At 42.2% G+C, this 16733-nt stretch overlaps 1 protein-coding gene across 4 annotated transcripts in view; it reads left to right on the top strand.

Annotated features, from left to right (window-relative positions):
* Window positions 1–1342: 1342 nt before the first annotated feature.
* OS9 (OS9 endoplasmic reticulum lectin) overlaps window positions 1343–16733 on the top strand; it is a 30758-nt gene continuing 15367 nt past the window's right edge. For 2 of the 4 annotated variants that reach the window (XM_019454923.2, XM_019454922.2), the window contains exons 1-5: window positions 1343–1541; window positions 1951–2127; window positions 2994–3057; window positions 3188–3264; window positions 3451–3549. In XM_019454923.2, the coding sequence (XP_019310468.2) occupies window positions 1380–1541; window positions 1951–2127; window positions 2994–3057; window positions 3188–3264; window positions 3451–3549 (579 nt within the window). In that variant the 5' untranslated portion in view covers window positions 1343–1379. The remainder of the gene's footprint in view (window positions 1542–1950; window positions 2128–2993; window positions 3058–3187; window positions 3265–3450; window positions 3550–16733) is intronic. The other 2 variants (XM_019454921.2, XM_019454920.2) reach the window with 1 other exon arrangement.

The following is a 16733-nucleotide window of genomic DNA, read 5'->3' as shown; positions in this document are numbered from 1 at the left end:
GCGCTGCTATAAATATTGGGGTGCATGTGCCCATTTGAAATAGCACACCTGTATCCCTTGGATAAACACCTAGTAGTGCAATTGCTGGGTCGTAGGGTAGTTCTATTTTTAATTTTTTGAGGAACCTCCATACTGTTTTCCAGAGTGGCTGCATGAGTTGGCATTCCCACCACCAGTGCAAAAGAGATACTCTTTCTCCGCATCCTTGCCAATATCTGTTGTTGCCTGAGTTGTTAACGTTAGCCATTCTTCAGGTGTGAGGTATTATCTCAATATGGCTTTTCCCTAATGATGAGTGATGTTGAGCATTTTTTCATGTGTCTGTTCACCATCTATTCATGTCTTTTGCCCCTTTCCTCAGTTAGTTTTTGGGGTGTTGCATTTGATAAATTCTTTATAGATTTTGGATAGTAACCCTTTATCTGATATGTCATGTGCAAACATCTTCTCCCATTTCATCGGTTGCTTTTTAGTTTTGCTGATTGTTTCTTTCGCTGTGCAGAAGCTTTTTGTTTTGATGAGGTCCCAATAGTTCATTTTTGCTTTTGTTTCCCTTGCCTTCGGAGACATGTTGACTAAGAAGTTGCTGTGGCTGAGGCCAAATAGGTTTTTGCCTGCTTTCTCCTCTAAGATTTTGATAGCTTCCTGTCTTACATTTAGGTCTTTCATCCATTTTGAGTTGATTTTTGTGTATGGTGTAAGAAAGTGGTCCAAGTTCATTCTTCTGCACGTCGCTGTCCAGTTTTCCCAGCACCATTTGCTGAAGAGATTGTCTATATTCCATTGGCTACTCTTTCTTGCATTATCAAAGATTAGTTGGCCATACGTTTGTTGGGTCCATTTCTGCGTTCTCTATTATGTTCCATTGATCTTAACGTCTGTTTTCGTGCCAAATAATAATTATTTTGCAACAACTATTAAGTAACTTTCAGGCGTATTGCATGCACCACCCACCGGTCTCAATCCTCCACCTGGCGGGAGGAGTCTACAATGCAAGAAACCACTTAAAAAAAAAAAAAAAGAAAAAGAGATGCGCATGACACCTGGAAGAAGACAGAAAGATTACTTCAAAGGGCCCGGGCGTTAGACCTCATCTCTCTGGAACTGGGGGTGAGGTGGAGGGGGTGGGGGTGGGAGGAGGTCTGAGCTCCTCGATGATTGGTTGGTATCTCTGGCCAATCAGGAGCAGTGAGTGGTTTTGCTTATCATCGTGATCCACCTCCCGGAGGGTTTTGGAGTCACGTTTACAAATGGGAATTGGGTAGGTAAGAGGGACAGAACATTCAACCAATGAGACCTTTCGGCGTTCGTGGGCGGGGTGAGGCCGCTGCCAGGTTTAGGGCGGAAGGAGCTGCCCTGAGTAAGAAGGTGAACGAAAGATGGCGGCGGAAACGCTGCTGTCCAGCCTGTTGGGGCTGCTACTTCTGGGGCTCCTGTTACCCGCAACTCTGGCCGGCGGTGTCGGAAGCCTGAATCTAGAGGAACTGAGTGAGATGCGTTATGGGATCGAGATCCTGCCGTTGCCTGTCATGGGAGGGCAGGTGTGGAGGCGTGGAAGGGCGAGGATCTGGGGCAAGGGGAAGGGGGGAAAGAGGAAGAAGGGCCGCTGTGGAGTCTGCATAGCGCGCCTAAGAAGAATCGGGAGGAGTAGGTAGGGGTTTTACGATGACTCCTAAGGACCGTAGACGGAGACCCATTCCCCTGGGGCTAGGGACTGGGAGGGGTGGGGCTTCCCGCTGTCAGCTTCGGTTCCAGATAGAAGCACCCAGACTCCTCCCGGTAGAGAAGTGCGAGCGCTCGTTCCCCTCACCCGCCAAACACAGCTGGAAGACTTGTGGCTCATTCTGACTTGACTGGGCTCTTCCCCAGGATCCGAAGAGGGATCTCGTTGTTCTCTCTGATCCCAGCCTCTCTTTGCCTCCCCGCCCCCCGAACCTCCGTCTTTCCCAGAGCCAAGCTTCGGACGTGGTGATTGTCTCCTCTAAGTACAAACAGCGCTATGAATGTCGCCTGCCAGCTGGAGCTATTCACTTCCAGCGTGAAAGGGAGGAGGAGGCACCTGCTTACCGAGGGCCTGGGATCCCTGAGCTGTTGAGCCCAATGAAAGATGCTCCTTGCTTGCTGAAGGTGAAAGGGGCTGGGAAGAATGGAATGAGGGCTTGGGAACTAGCTATCTATCTGGGAACTGGAGTGCCCATGAATGGGGAGGGACGAGAGGACCTATGGGGGTTAAAAAGGCCATTGGACAAGTAGACATATTGTACAGAAGCAAAGAATTCTGCAACCACTGATGACACTTTGCTGAGTGTAGAGGAGGGTTAGGACAGAAGACCTCAGAGTGATGGTTAAGCCAAGATTGAGGTGCCTAAAGAGGGTCACTGTAGGGTAGGAGGGACATTCTCCTAGAGAAGCCTTCCTGGTAAAGTCACCCCCTGCCCCCGTCACTTTCTGCCGGTGTCCTATTTTATTTTCATCATGGCATTTTTCATGATCTGAAATCATCTTATTAACTGAATCATCAGCTTATTTATTTATTTTTTTTAGTCTGAGTCCCAGCACTGGAATATGAGTCCATGAGGTCAGAGAATTTATCTTGTTCACAGTTGTATCCCCGGTGGCTAGAACAGCACAAGGAATGTTGTAGAAGTTCAATTAATATTTGAATATTCAAATTTTCCTAGTCCGAGTGCTTCAAGGATACCATGATTCCTTATCTTTATAAAAGGCGAAGAAGGATTTTTTAAAAAATCTTTAAAAAGGGAGGCGTGGAAAGAGCACAGGTGAAAAACATACTTTAGAGGCATTTCTCCCAGGCACAGAAGGAAAGCAGCCCTTCCTCGTCACTGAGAATCTGGAGAATTGAGTATGGAAGCAGAGGGGATGAGAAGTAGATGAGAGGTTATGTGTCTTGGAGCTAGGAGAGATTCAGGTTCCAAGCAGAGACATCTGCACGCTATCCCCTTAATTGTTCTTTTTTTTTTTTTAATTGTCAGACCAAGGACTGGTGGACATATGAATTCTGCTACGGACGCCACATCCAGCAGTACCACATGGAAGGTGACTCATGCCTGCATTTTCCCTAAGCCCTCAGCAACACTTCATGGAAGGTGACCTGCCTCCCCAGTCCCCTTCCCTCTTAGTCCTCTTAGAAGGGAGTAACGGTGCTTCACTGTGGTTTCTCTTGTAGATTCAGAGATCAAAGGTGAAGTCCTCTATCTCGGCTACTACCAATCGGCCTTCGACTGGGATGATGAGACAGCCAAGGTGGCAGGAGTTTGGGGTTGGGAGAGAAAGGGGTCCTGGCTGTAGACTCAGAGCCCTAACGAGAAGGGGAGGGTCAGGATTAGCTGACATGTTGCTTGGGGCTCGGTGGCCATTAGGACAAAGTGCCATTTTTTCTCTTTGCTGTCTTTCTTCTGCCCCCGCCCTCCCTCTTGATGTCCTCCCCAGGCCTCCAAGCAGCATCGTCTGAAACGCTACCACAGCCAGACCTATGGCAACGGGTCCAAGTGCGACCTTAATGGGAGGCCACGGGAGGCCGAGGTTCGGGTGAGTCTTAAGAGAGGGAAGTTGACACTCCTTCAGTGACAATTCAGACTCTAAGGGAAGAGGGAAGGGTTGCATGTTATACTCAGGAAGTTCTCTTTCAGACCCAAGACTCTTAAGTTTAAGACTCATATTTCCAGCTGGTAGCTGGATGCCACTGCCTGGATAGTCCCGGGCACTTGAAGTCAACATTTCCCAAACCCTTTCCTCTGAACCACTAGCCACACTTATTCTTTTTCCCATGTTTCTTCTTCTGAGCGTTATTACTGACTCTTCCTTCTCCTTTACTTTGTCTTCCGTTCTTCATTTAATGACTCGTCAGTAAGGCTGTGCAGGTGTAAGCATTGGGCCCTGCTCTGGGGCTACAGTGCTGGGCAGACACACAGCCCCTGTCCTCAGGGGATGTACAGTCTAGACAGGAAGACATGTTAAAGAAGAATCACAGAAATGGGTCTGTGACTACAAACTGAGGAGTGGTGTGAAGGAAAGGAATCTAGTTCTCTCAGAGTAAATGACAAAGCCTATTCGTCCTATTTCTATATTTCTCTGACCACTGGCTTCTTTCCTATGCTTGGTGCCTTCATCTCTCACCTGCATCATTGCCAACAGCCTCTTACCAGGTGCTCCCGATCTAGTGCTCCCTAACTGAGTTCAGGCAAGCAGGCAGATATACGGTGGGAAAGGTTCTTCGGGTGCTAACGTGTATTCGCAAACGTAAACACCTATAGAGATAAGAATCACACACCCGATGACACAAGAAGGGTCTTTCTGTAATACAGACTTGCACATGCAGTTGTATGCTGGTAAATGTTGAGCATTCTGATGGCTAGGAGAGAGTGGGGAGCATGGAGTGGGGAGCCTTGATCTATAATGTTTACCAGTATCTGTGGTATAAGTAGTCTTACCGTGGCCAAATTCATGCTGTCACTGTGATGTCAACCATCTGCGACATTCCTGAAAATTTTCCAGTTTGCTCTTGTGAACTGGTGTGAGCTGACTCCAACACACCCCTACGGCAAGTGTCACTTCTCTGTCCCGTCCTGGAAAACCTTCTGTGATTCTGCCTTGCACAAAGGCTAAGATCCAAATACTTCAGCACAGACTGAGGTGCCTGGGAGGTGATGGGAAGCCCTCGGGTTCGGGACATATTTTGAAGGTGGACCCAAGAAGATTTATTGATGGATTGGGCACGGGGTGGAGTCAAGTATGACTCTGGGGTTTTTGGCTTGAGCAAATGCAACAATGCAACTGTCATTTACTAGAATGGGAAGGGTTGGGTTTGGAGGGGAACCCAGGTTGATGGAGGTCACAATGACTCTAGACATCCAGTGGCGATGTCCAGTTGGTAGTTGGTTCTGTGATTCTGGAGTTCAGGGATGAGGTCTGGGTCGGAGATATAAATACTCGTTGTGTATCTGCCCCACTGGCCTTCTTTCTGTTCTTTGAATCAGTGGGTTTCATTGTTGCCTCTGCTGAAAGCTGTCTTCCTCCAGATCTTTGAGTGGTAGGCTCCACCCTGTCATTCAAGTTATATATCCCTGTGACACCTCCACAAGTTAGCCCTGATGTTGGCACACAGAACACATGCAGCCTTCTGCCACCATCCGGGTAAACACCTACAGAGTTTTATATTCTTCAAAGCATGTATCATTTCCTGAAATTATCTTACTTGTTGGAATTTAACGTCCCTGTCTGTCTACCCCAACTAGAATAAGCTCCAGGAAGGCAGGGACAATGTCTGTCTTCTTTTCTTTCTTCTTCTTTATCTTTTCTTTCTTCTTCTTATTTTTGTTTGTTTGTCTTATTTCCTGCTGTATTCTTGGTGCCTGGAACAGTGCCTGGCACCAAGTAGGTACCCAGAAGTTATTTGTTGAATGACTGGAATGAATAATAAGCCGGTTCAAATGTCATCGATTTTATGTGAACTTTCTTGGCTAAGCCAGAAGGTGAGTTAGGTTCAGCGTTTCACATCCACATATCCATGTCCACATATATCCATGGCTTAGTCTATTTGGGCTGCTAGAACAAGATACCACAGGCTGAATGGCCTATAAACAGAAATTTTTTTCTTAACAATTCTGGAGTGTGGAAGTTAGAGATCATAGTGCTAGTGTGGCCCAGGTCATAGACTTCTTGTTTATTCTCACATGGTGGAAGGGGCTAGGGAGCTCTGGGGAGCCTCTTTTATAAGAACTTTAATCCCATTCATGAAGGTTCTACCCTTACGACCTAAGCACCTCCTAAAGGTCCCACTTCCTAATATCATCACATTGGGCATAGGATTTCAACATAAGACCTTTCGAGGGGCACAAACATTCAGACCATAGCAACCCACAAGCATCTACACACATATGTAATTGATTATAAGCACTTACTTTATTATATTCGAATTATTTTTGTTATTTGCAGCTTCAGTAGGCCAAGAACTGAGGGCAAAGACTGCACTTTCCTCTTATCTATTGAACATATGCCCTGCACCAAGCCCTGTCATAGAAACTGGGGATGAAGTGGTGACTGAGAGACCTAGTCCTGCTCTCAGGAGACAGACATTAAATAAACAGCCACAGCAAGCAGGATAAAGTCTGACAGGTGAACTACATATCATGGGGGTGATAAGGGGGATGCACAATAAAGGAACTAGCCAAGTCTAGCTGAAGGGGAGGCTTCCTGGAGAATGTGACCTTTGAACTGACAGTTGAAGGATGAGGAGCTAGTCCAGCAGCTGTAGAGGAGGGGTAGAGGGAAGAGGGCATTCCAAGTGGAAGGTCTGCTAAGTGCCATAGGCCTGGAGACAAGGGGCAGTTGATAGCTTTTCGCAGTGACTGGAGAGAATTGTGGGAAGGGAGTGTGGGAGGTGAGGCTGGGCAGCAATTAGGGGTCAGCGTGCAGGTCATGAAGCTCTGTAGCTATGTTGAGTTTGGACAATCCGAGAAATAAGGGGGAAGCTAATGAGATATCTTAAGGAGGATGATGACATATTCAGTTTTGGTTTTGAAAGCTCACTCTGGCTGGAATGTAGCAAATGATTGGGAGGCCAGTTAGGAAGTGGTTGCAGTGATCCAGGTGAGAAAAGAAGGTGGCCCAGGGATGAAGAAATGTGAATTTGGAGGGAGATTTAGGGAACAGAATCAATAGAGTAAGACTCATAGGTTTCTGGGTTGAGCATGGATAGATGGTGGTTCCTAAGTTAGGTAGAGTAGAAAGAAGAATAGGTTTGGTGAAGGAAAATGATGATTCTGGTTTTGAGTATGATGATTTTGGTGGCTGCAGGCATCCAAGTAGAGATTTCTGAGGAGGCTGTTAGATCTGTGGGTTTGGAACTCAGGAGAGAGATCCGAATTGAACCCCGAAGGCTGGGAGTCATCAACATATTGGCTACAGTTGGAGTCTTGGTCTGGGTAAAATCCCCCCAAAGAAACAGTATATAGTGGAAAAGGTGGAACAGAACATTGAGGAAGCCATCATTGAAAGCATGGGCGGAAGGGGGCTTTGCCGAGAAGGGGCCAGAAAGGAGACTACAGTGACACATCTCAAAGAGGGGTTGGCCCAGGGCGTCAGTAGCATTTGAACCTTCAGGGAAGAGGAGGATTAAAAACTGCTTGTGGGCGGTCATGGGAATTATTATTTTAATAAAAGCAAAGCATTCACAAGGAAATAAGAACTCCGGCAGTAGTCATGGGAACCAGATGAAAATTTCTAAGTCCTCTACTCCCAGTCTCCCCTCACCAGTCCTTTGGTTGGACTTAATGACAGAGGTCACTGGTGAACTTTGCTACAGCAGTTTCTGTGGGGTGCTGAAGAGGAGAAGAAGAAGTGGAAACCTTGGAAGAAGTCTCGATATGCAGGGGAGGGAAAAGGTGAGCACTAGTTGGAGGGGTTATAGGGTTGGAGAGGGTGTTCTTTCGCGTTTTAAATTGGGAGCATGTGTAAATGCTTTTGGGTGGACCTGATAGAAAGGAGAGATTGAGTTATAGCAGAAAGAAGGGGAAGAGAATGGGACAGAGCTGGGATACAGAACACAGGAGAACAGTTACCCTGAGGAGAGGAGATCTAGGGTTGTAACTGGGAATGAAAGGGTGGTGTATTTGGTGGGGAGTCTGGAGGTGGTAGTGGCAGAAAGTTGAGGGCATTCCTATCTGGCTGTTTCTCATTTTTTATTTTTATATTTTTTTGAAGTTTATTTATTTTGAAAGAAAGAGAGAGCACACGTGGGTGGGGGAGGGGCAGAGAGAGGGAAAGAGAAAATCCCTAGCAGGTTCCTCACTGTCAGCTCAGAGCCTGACACGGGGCTCGAACTCACAAACCGTGAGATCATGACCTGAACCGAAATCAAGAGCCCAATGCTCAACCGACTGAGCCACTCAGGCGCCCCTCATTTTTTAGTCCTTACATCCTGATAGACCACCCAAGTTTGTTGCCTTCGTGATTGAGTAAACCACATTCCCCCTGCCTCCCCCCCCCCCCCCCCTTCCTGCCTCCAGGGGAAGCATAGTGAAGTCCTACCTTCCCAATGCCTCCTGGGTAGGAGCCGTGTGCATGGTGTTTGGTAAAAGTGCAGTTTTTCCATGGGGTTTGGGAATGGTTAGCCATCTGGAATTAAGCAAATTTGGATCCCTATCTCAATTCTTATACTAAGTGAGATTTCACAGAGATCTCAGATTTTTTACTTTTTAATTTCTAATTGTGAAACATCTTGGACTTACAAAAATAATGTCACAGAGACCCATAAATCCACTGCCAAGTGAAACAGATGTTAACATTTTGCCATATTTGCATCAGAAAGGAATAAAATGGTAATGAATGATGTAGTTAAAGCCCACCTTCTCATTTCTTCTCTCTCCCTCCTCTCCAGAAACAACCACAACCATCTTCATGCTTGCTTTGTACTTTTATTAGTCATACACGTATCGTAGACACCATATATGTTTTGTGTTTTAAAATTATACATTAGTGGTATCAACTTGCTTTTTCGCTAATCACTGTTTGCCATTCTGTGGCATGACATGGAGATCTAGGTCAATGATTTTAATGGCTGTGTGTTTCATTGTTTACTTACTATTCCTCTGTTGAGGAAAAGTTGGATTTCAACTCTAATGCTTTTATACACAGTGCTACAATGTAGGTCTCATTGTGAATGTGCAAGAGTTTCTTTGAGGGAAATACCCAGAAGCATATTTTATTGGTGAATTTGGTGCATTGCTCACTTTTTCTATTCTTTTCTAATGTTTGTTTATTTATTTTGAGAAAGACAGAGAGAGAGAGAGAGAGAGAGAGAGAGAGAGAGAGAGAGTAAGTGGGGGAGGGGCAGAGGGGGAGAGAGAGAATGAATCCCAAGCAGGCTCTCCACTGTCAGTCACATGGAGCCTGATGCAGGTCTTGATCCCATGAACGATGAGATCATGACCTGAGCCAAAATCAAAAGTCGGACACTTAATCAACTGAGCCACCCAGGTGCCTCTCAATGTCTTTTTCTTTTTTAAGTTTATTTATTTTGAGAGAGAGAGGGAGGGGGGAGAGGCAGAGAGAGAGAGGGGACAAAGGAACTGAAGCAGGCTCTGTGCTAACAGCAGAGAGCCCAATGTGGTGCTCAATCTCACAACTGTTGAGTTTGTAACCTGAGCTGAGATCAAGAGTCAGACACTTGGGGCACCTGGGTGGCTTAGTTGGTTAAGTGTCTGACTTTGGCTCAGGTCATGATCTTACAGTTTGTGGGTTCAAGCCCCGCATTGGCTCTGTGCTGAGAACCAAGGGCCTGGAGCCTGCTTCAGATTCTGTGTCTCCCTCTCTCTTTGCCCCTCCCCCTCTCCCTCTCTCTCTCTCAAATATAAATAAACATTAAACATTTTTTTAGGGGCGCCTGGGTGGCTTAGTCGGTTAAGCGTCCGACTTCGGCTCAGGTCACGATCTCGCGGTCCGTGAGCTCGAGCCCTGTGTCGGGCTCTGGGCTGATGGCTCAGAGCCTGGAGCCTGCTTCCGATTCTGTGTCTCCCTCTCTCTCTGCCCCTCCCCCGTTCATGCTCTGTCTCTCTCTGTCTCAAAAATAAATAAACATTAAAAAAAAATTTTTTTTTAAATTTTTTTTTAAAAAGTCAGAGCTTAACCGACTGAGTCACCACCCTCTCCAGTACTTATTATTACTATTTTTTATAATAACCATCCTAATGGATATGCAGTGGTATCTCATTGTGGTTTTGATTTTCATTTTCCTAATGACAAATGACGTTGAACATCTTTTCATGTGCGTATTGTCTATATGTATATGTTCTTTGGAGAAACGTCTATTTAAATCCTTTGCCCATTTTTTAATTGGGTTGTTTTTTATTGTTGAGTTGTGGTAGTTTTCTATATATCCTGGATATTAATCACTTATCAGATACATGATTTGCAAATATATATGTATATGTGTGTGTGTATGTATATATATGATTTTCTCCCATTCTGTGGGTTGTTTTTTACTCTCTCTCTTTTTTTATTTAAAAAAAAATTTTTTTTTAACGTTTATTTATTTTTGAGACAGAGAGAGACAGAGCATGAACGGGGGAGGGGCAGAGAGAGAGAGGGAGACACAGAATCGGAAGCAGGCTCCAGGCTCCGAGCCAGCAGCCCAGAGCCTGACGCGGGGCTTGAACTCACGGACCTGCGAGATCGTGACCCGAGCTGAAGTCGGACGCCTAACCGACTGAGCCACCCAGGCGCCCCTCTGTCTTTTTTTAAAGTAGACTCCATGCCTAACATGGTGCTTGAACTCATGACCCTGAGATCAAGAATCACATGCTCTACCTACTGAACCAGTCAGGTGCCCCTGCTTTTTCACTCTCTTAGTAGTGTTTTTTGATGCATAGAAGTTTTTAATTCTGATGAAGTCTAAGTTACCTATTTTTTCTTTTATTGTCTGTGCTTTTGGCCTCATACGTAAGAAATCATTGCCTATTCCAAAGTCATGATGATTTTCACTTCTGTTTTCTTCTAAGAGTTTTATAGTTTTGAGTTTATTTATGTATACAAAGTAAGGTAAGGATCCACCTTCATTTGTTTGCATGTAAATATCCAGTTTTTCTAGCACCATTTGTTGACAATACTATCCTTGTCTCTTTGAATGGTCTTAATACCCTTGTTGAAAATCAAATGAGCAAATATGCTAGGGTAATTTCTCAGCTCTATTCTATGCCACTGGCCTGTATGTCTGTCCTTATGCCAGTACCACACTGTTTCGATTACTGTGGTTTTGTAGTAAGTTTTGAAATTAGGCAGTGTTGAGTCCTCCAACTTTGTTTTTTTTTTTTTTTTTTTTTTTTTTTGAGATTGTTCTGGCTATATGAGATCCCTTACAATTCCATATGAATTTTAAGATGGGTTTTTCTCTGACTATAAAAACAGCCATTGAGATTTTGATAGAGAATGCATTGAATATGAGATACTTTGTATAGTATTGCCATCTTACTATTAAGTTTTCTAGTCCATGAACATAGGCTATCTTTCTGTTTATTTGTGTCTTCTATAATTTCTGTAATATTTTGTAATTTTGTAGTTTTCCATGTGTAAGTATTTCACCTCCTTTGAGAAATTTATCCTAAATAGTTTATTTTTTGATGGTATTGTAAGTGAAAAAAATTTTTAAATTGCCTTTTTAGAGGCACCTGGGTGGTTTAGTTGGTTAAGTGTCAGACTCTTGATTTTGGCTCAGGTCATGATCTCACAGTTGTGAGATTGAGTTCCACATCAGGCTCTATGCTCATGGAGCCTGCTTAGGATTCTGTATCTCCCTCTCTCTCTCCCCTTCCCCCATGCATATGTTCTCTCTCTCTGTCTTAAAACAAATAAATAAACACTTAAGAAATTGCCTTTTTGGCTTGTTTGTTGCAAATATACAGAAATACAACTGATATTTGCATGTTGATTTTATGTCCTGAAACCTTGTTGAATTTATTTATTATCTGTAATAGGGTTTGTGTGTGTGTGTGGGGGGGTTCTTTTGGATTTTCTGTGTGTAATATCATGTCACTTGTGAACGGAGATGATTTTACTTCTTTCTTTCCAATTTGGATGCCCTTTATTTCTTTTTCTTGCCTAATTTGCTCTGGTTATAACTTCTGGTACTATGTTAAATAGAAGTGACATAAAGTGGGCATCCTTATCTTGGTTCCTATTACTCGTGGAAAATTTTTCAGTCTTTCACCATTAAGTAATGCTATTAGCTCTGGGGTTTTCATATGTGGCCTTTATCATGTTGACATTCTCTTCTATTCCTAGTTTTTCAAGTGATTTTATCAGGAAAGGGTGTTGACTTTCAAATTCTTTGTTCACGGTTGAGATGATCATGTGGCTTTTTTCTTCATTCTGTTAATGTGGTGTATTGTAGTGTGCAGATTGATTTTTGTCCATTGAACCATCTTAGCATTCCTGGAATAAATCCCACAGGAATCATGATATATAATGCTTTCAGTATGCTGCTGAATTTGGTTTGCTAGTATTTTGTTGAGAAAATTTGCATTTGTATTCACAAGGGATCTTGGTCTGCGGTTTTGTAATATCTTTGTCTGGGTTTGGTATCAGAGTAATGCTGGCCTCACAGAATGAGTTAGAAAGGCATTCTTCATATATTCCAGATTTAATTCCTTAATCTCCTATACGCTAGCTATAGCTTGTCTTCTTCTTTTGTTCGTAGTATCTCAAATGTACTTTTAATTTAAAAATTTAAAAATTCCAATATGATTAAAAATTTCAGTGTTTTTCTTTATAGTTTGTATATTTTATGTCTTTTATTAAATCCTTTTCTTTTCATTTATATTTTTCAAATTATAGAAGTTTTCTTCTCATATATTAGACTTTAATTCCATAAACAATTTAATGTGTCGTGTGTAAGCTTAGAACCTAAATATAGCTATTTTTCATCTGGATAACTGGCTGTCCCAGCATCATTTATTGAGCAGGCCATATTTTCTCCCTGATTTATAGTGCCACATCAGGCATTTATCAAGTTGCCATACATATGTGCATTTTCTTCTTGGCTTCTTTTTTGTTTCAATAGTCTGTCTATTCCTGTGCCAACTCCACATTGTTTTACATACTATAGCTTTTTAGTAAGTCTTGGTATCTGATAATATGCACTTTTCTTTGTTCTTCAAAACTGTCTGAGCTATTATTGGACAAGTTCTGTGAAAAAAGTCTTTTGGGGATTTTAATGGGGAATTACATTGAATTTTATATTAATTTGGAGAGAATTGATATTTTATGATACTGACTTTTCATTCACAATGAACATAATATTTACTTCTATTTACTTACTGCCTTGTACCAAACTAAGATTTTAATTTTCTCTTTGAAAGCTCTTATAGATCTCATTTGAGGTTAGTCCTAGATACCTTGTAGCTTTTTATTTGTGACTTGTGCGTGTGGGCAAATGTTTCAAGCCTACAGGTACCTTATAGTTTTTGATGCTATTGTAAATGGCATCCTTTAAAAGTTACATTATAATAGCTTGCAGGTTCTCATGGATTTTCTATGTGAATAATAATGTCATCTGCAAATAGACACACTCTGATTTCTTCCTTTCTAATCCTTATATATGCCATTTTTCTTATACCTGCAGTGCAATTCAAGGGGTGAGGTAGGCATCTTTGGCTTGATTTTAAAGAGAGTACTACTGAGGTTACACTATTAACATCGTGTTTTCCTGCAGGGTCTTTGTAGACACCTTTTACCCGATGAATGAAGATCTATTTTATTCCTAGTTTGTGTAATATTTTCATCATAGGTAGGTGTGAATTTTAACCCATGTTTTTTATATATCTATTGAGATGGTCATATGGTTTTTCATCTTTATTTGAATTCAACTAATTCATTTTCTAAGTTTTTTTTACCCTTGCATTTCTGGAATAATCCATGGTCATAAAGTTTCCTTTTTGCCTTTTTTTTTTTTTTGAAGATTTTATTTTATTATTATTTTTTAAGTAGGCTTTGTGCCCAGTGCAAAGCACAGTGTGGGACTTGAACTCATGATCCTGGGATCGAGACCTGAGCTGAGATCAAGAATCAGATGCTCTACCTACTGAGCCAGCCAGGCACCCCTTGAAATATTCTTAATACAGTGATGTATTTAGCTTCCTAATATTTTAATTGATTTTATAGCTATTTTCATAAGTGAGTTGGTCTATAATTTTCTTGTATTTTTTTTTAAGTTTTTAAATGCTAATTTATTTTTGAGAGAGAGAGACAGACAGAGAGCGGGCAGGGGAGGGCAGAGAGAGAAGACGACACAGAATCCAAAGCAAGTTCCAGGCTCTGAGCTGTCAGCACAGATCCCGACGTGGGGCTCGAACTCACGAACCACAAGATCATGACCTGAGCTGAAGTCAGTCACTTAACTGACTGAGCCACCCAGGTGCCCCGAGATTTTTTTTTTTTTAAGTTAACTCTACCTTCAAGGTGGGGCTCGAACTCACCACTCCAAAAGACACATGCTCTACTGACTAAGCCAGCCAGGCTCCCTGACTGAGAGATTTTTTTTTTTTTAATGCACATACAAACATTTATCTTTGAGCCCTTGCCAAATACATATATAAATAATTTCCTTTTCCTTCCTCCCTTCCTCCCTCCTTTCCTTCCTTTGTTTTTTTTCTATTTGTTTACCTATCTTTTTACTGAGGTATTTTTGACATATAACATTATATTAGTTTCAGGTGCACAATATGTTTCAATATTTGTATATATTGTGAAATGATCACCACAATGAGTCTAGTTAACCTCTGTCAACGTATAGTTAAAATTGTTTTCCCTTGTGATGAGAACTTGTAGAATCTACACTCTTGGCAACTTCCAAATATGTAATATATTATTAACTATAATCACCATGCTGTAGATCCTCATTACTTAATTATTTTATAACTGCAAGTTTGTATTTTTTGGCCCCCTTCCCCCATTTTGCCTATCCCCCTCTTGTTCTTTTTTTTATAGTTGCTATCATTCTTTTAAATTAAAAACAATTTTTTTTAATGTTTATTTATTTTTGAGACAGAGACAAAGCGTGAGCAGGGGAGGGCCAGAGAGAGAGGGAGACACAGAACCAAAGCAGGCTCCGGGCTCTGAGCTGTCAGCACAGAGCCCGACGCGGGGCTTGAACTCATGAACCATGAGATCATGACCTGAGCCAAAGTCAGATGCTTAACTGACTGAGCCACCCAGGCACCCTGCTATTATTCTTTTATACACTGTACTATCATTTGGCTAAATAATACCTTGTTGATGGACATTTAGGTTGTTTTAACTCTTATTAACACAAAAGTACTGCAGTGCATAATGTAGGTTATTCACAGAGAATATGTAGGTTAAATTCCTAGAAGTGGATTGGTGGAATTCTTATATGTACTGCCTAGTTACCCTGCTTAGGTAAATTACTCTCCCTCCAGCAATGTATGAGAATGCCTGTTCCCCTGCAGCCATGCCAACCCAATGTATTTTTAAACTTTCAGATTTGGGCCAATCATCAGACAGGCCTCAGATAAACAGTGATTTCTTAGTATGGTTTTAACTTGCATTTATCTTGGGAAAAGGTATGTAATCTTAATCATATTTAAGAGGCATTTCTCTCTTTCAGCCTTTACTCTTTTCTTTCAACCATCCAAATTCTTTGCTTATTTCCCTAATCAGTTGTTGATCTTTTTCTTCTAAACTGATAAGAACTCTTTGTATAAGAGAGAGATTATCCCTTTGTCCATAATAGGAACCGTGGGATGCTTCACGGACTCTCCTTTCCTACTCACACATGGGTAAAGCTGTCCATTTAACTCCATTTGCATCCCTCAAGTTTTGATATGCAGCATTTCCATTGTCATTGTTATTTGTGCTCTGCTTGAAAACTTATTTTAGATTTACGCTTATTATATTTCTAAACAAATGTCTTTTATTTTTGTTTTTATTTTTTTAAGTTTATTTATTTAGAGAGCGAGTGGGGGAGGGGCAGCGCGCGCGCGAGAGAAAATCCCAAGCAGGCTCCGCGCTGTCAGCTCAACGCAGAGCCCGAGATGTGTGGTTCAATCCCAAACCGTGAGATCATGACCTGAACCATAATCAAGAGTCAGTTGCTCTGGGCGCCTGGGTGGCTCAGTCGATTGAGCGTGGGATTTCAGCTCAGGTCACGATCCTACCGGTTCGTGAGTTCGAGCCCCCGCATCTGGATCTGTGCTGACAGCTCAGAGCCTGGAGCCTGCTTCCGATTCTGTATCTCCCTCTCTGTCCCTCTCCCCCTCACACTCTGTCTCTTTCTCTCAAAAAATAAATAAACGTTGAGAAAAAAAAAAAAAAAAAAAGTCAGTTGCTCAACATACCGAGCCATGCAGGTGCCCCTATTTTTGTTTTTATATATGGCTATTGATTTCTAATTTTAGGCCATCGTGTCAGCGATTTGTTGTATCAAGACTTTCTCTGTGGCGAACTTTAAAAAATGGTGTGGGTGCGCTTGATAGCATGTGTTTTCTCGATTTAGTTCAAGACTCTAACTGTATTGGTCAAGTTACCTACTAATGTTTTTTGGCCAGGTGGCCAGTTATTATTGAAAGGGGTGCATTAAAATTTTCTCTGTAATGGTGGATTTGGCAATTTGTTAATTTTCCCTTCATCTATTTTGAGGCTGTGTCAGAGAAATGTAAATTTAGAGTTGTGATATCTTCATGGTAAATTATTCCTCTTATATTCTCTTGTACCTTAATGTTGTGGCCCTTTTTTTTCTAATCACATAAAAAAATATTGTGAAATATGCCACAATACATAAAATGGTATAAAACACGCATGTATTGTGTAAGGAATAATATAATAAAGGAAATACCTATCTAATCGCCTTGGGTTATGGAAGGATACAGATAGTACCTTAAAAACGCCTCCGTGCCCCCACACGGTGCATCCCTCTCTCTCCCTTCACCACAGAGCTAACAGCCATCCTAACCTGATAAGGAGAATTCCTTTGCTTTTCTCTAGGTTTTGCCATCTGTGCAGGCACCTCATTTAATTTAGGCTTTTTTTTTTTTCTGAACTTTATACAAATGGTGTCATATTGTATGAAAGCATGCAGAGTGCATACAAGGAAATCTGGGATCTGTTTCTTTTGCCTAGTACTGCGTGTGTGAGATTCATCTCTGTCCATGGCGGTACCTCTAGGGCACTTCCATGCCTGTCTAGTATTCCTTTGTATATTT

The sequence above is a fragment of the Panthera pardus genome, unplaced genomic scaffold (genome assembly GCF_024362965.1).
Source record: "Panthera pardus isolate Hobbes unplaced genomic scaffold, ASM2436296v1 HiC_scaffold_6, whole genome shotgun sequence".
NCBI classification, from domain to species: domain Eukaryota; kingdom Metazoa; phylum Chordata; class Mammalia; order Carnivora; family Felidae; genus Panthera; species Panthera pardus.
This window is presented reverse-complemented; position numbering and strand designations above follow the sequence as displayed.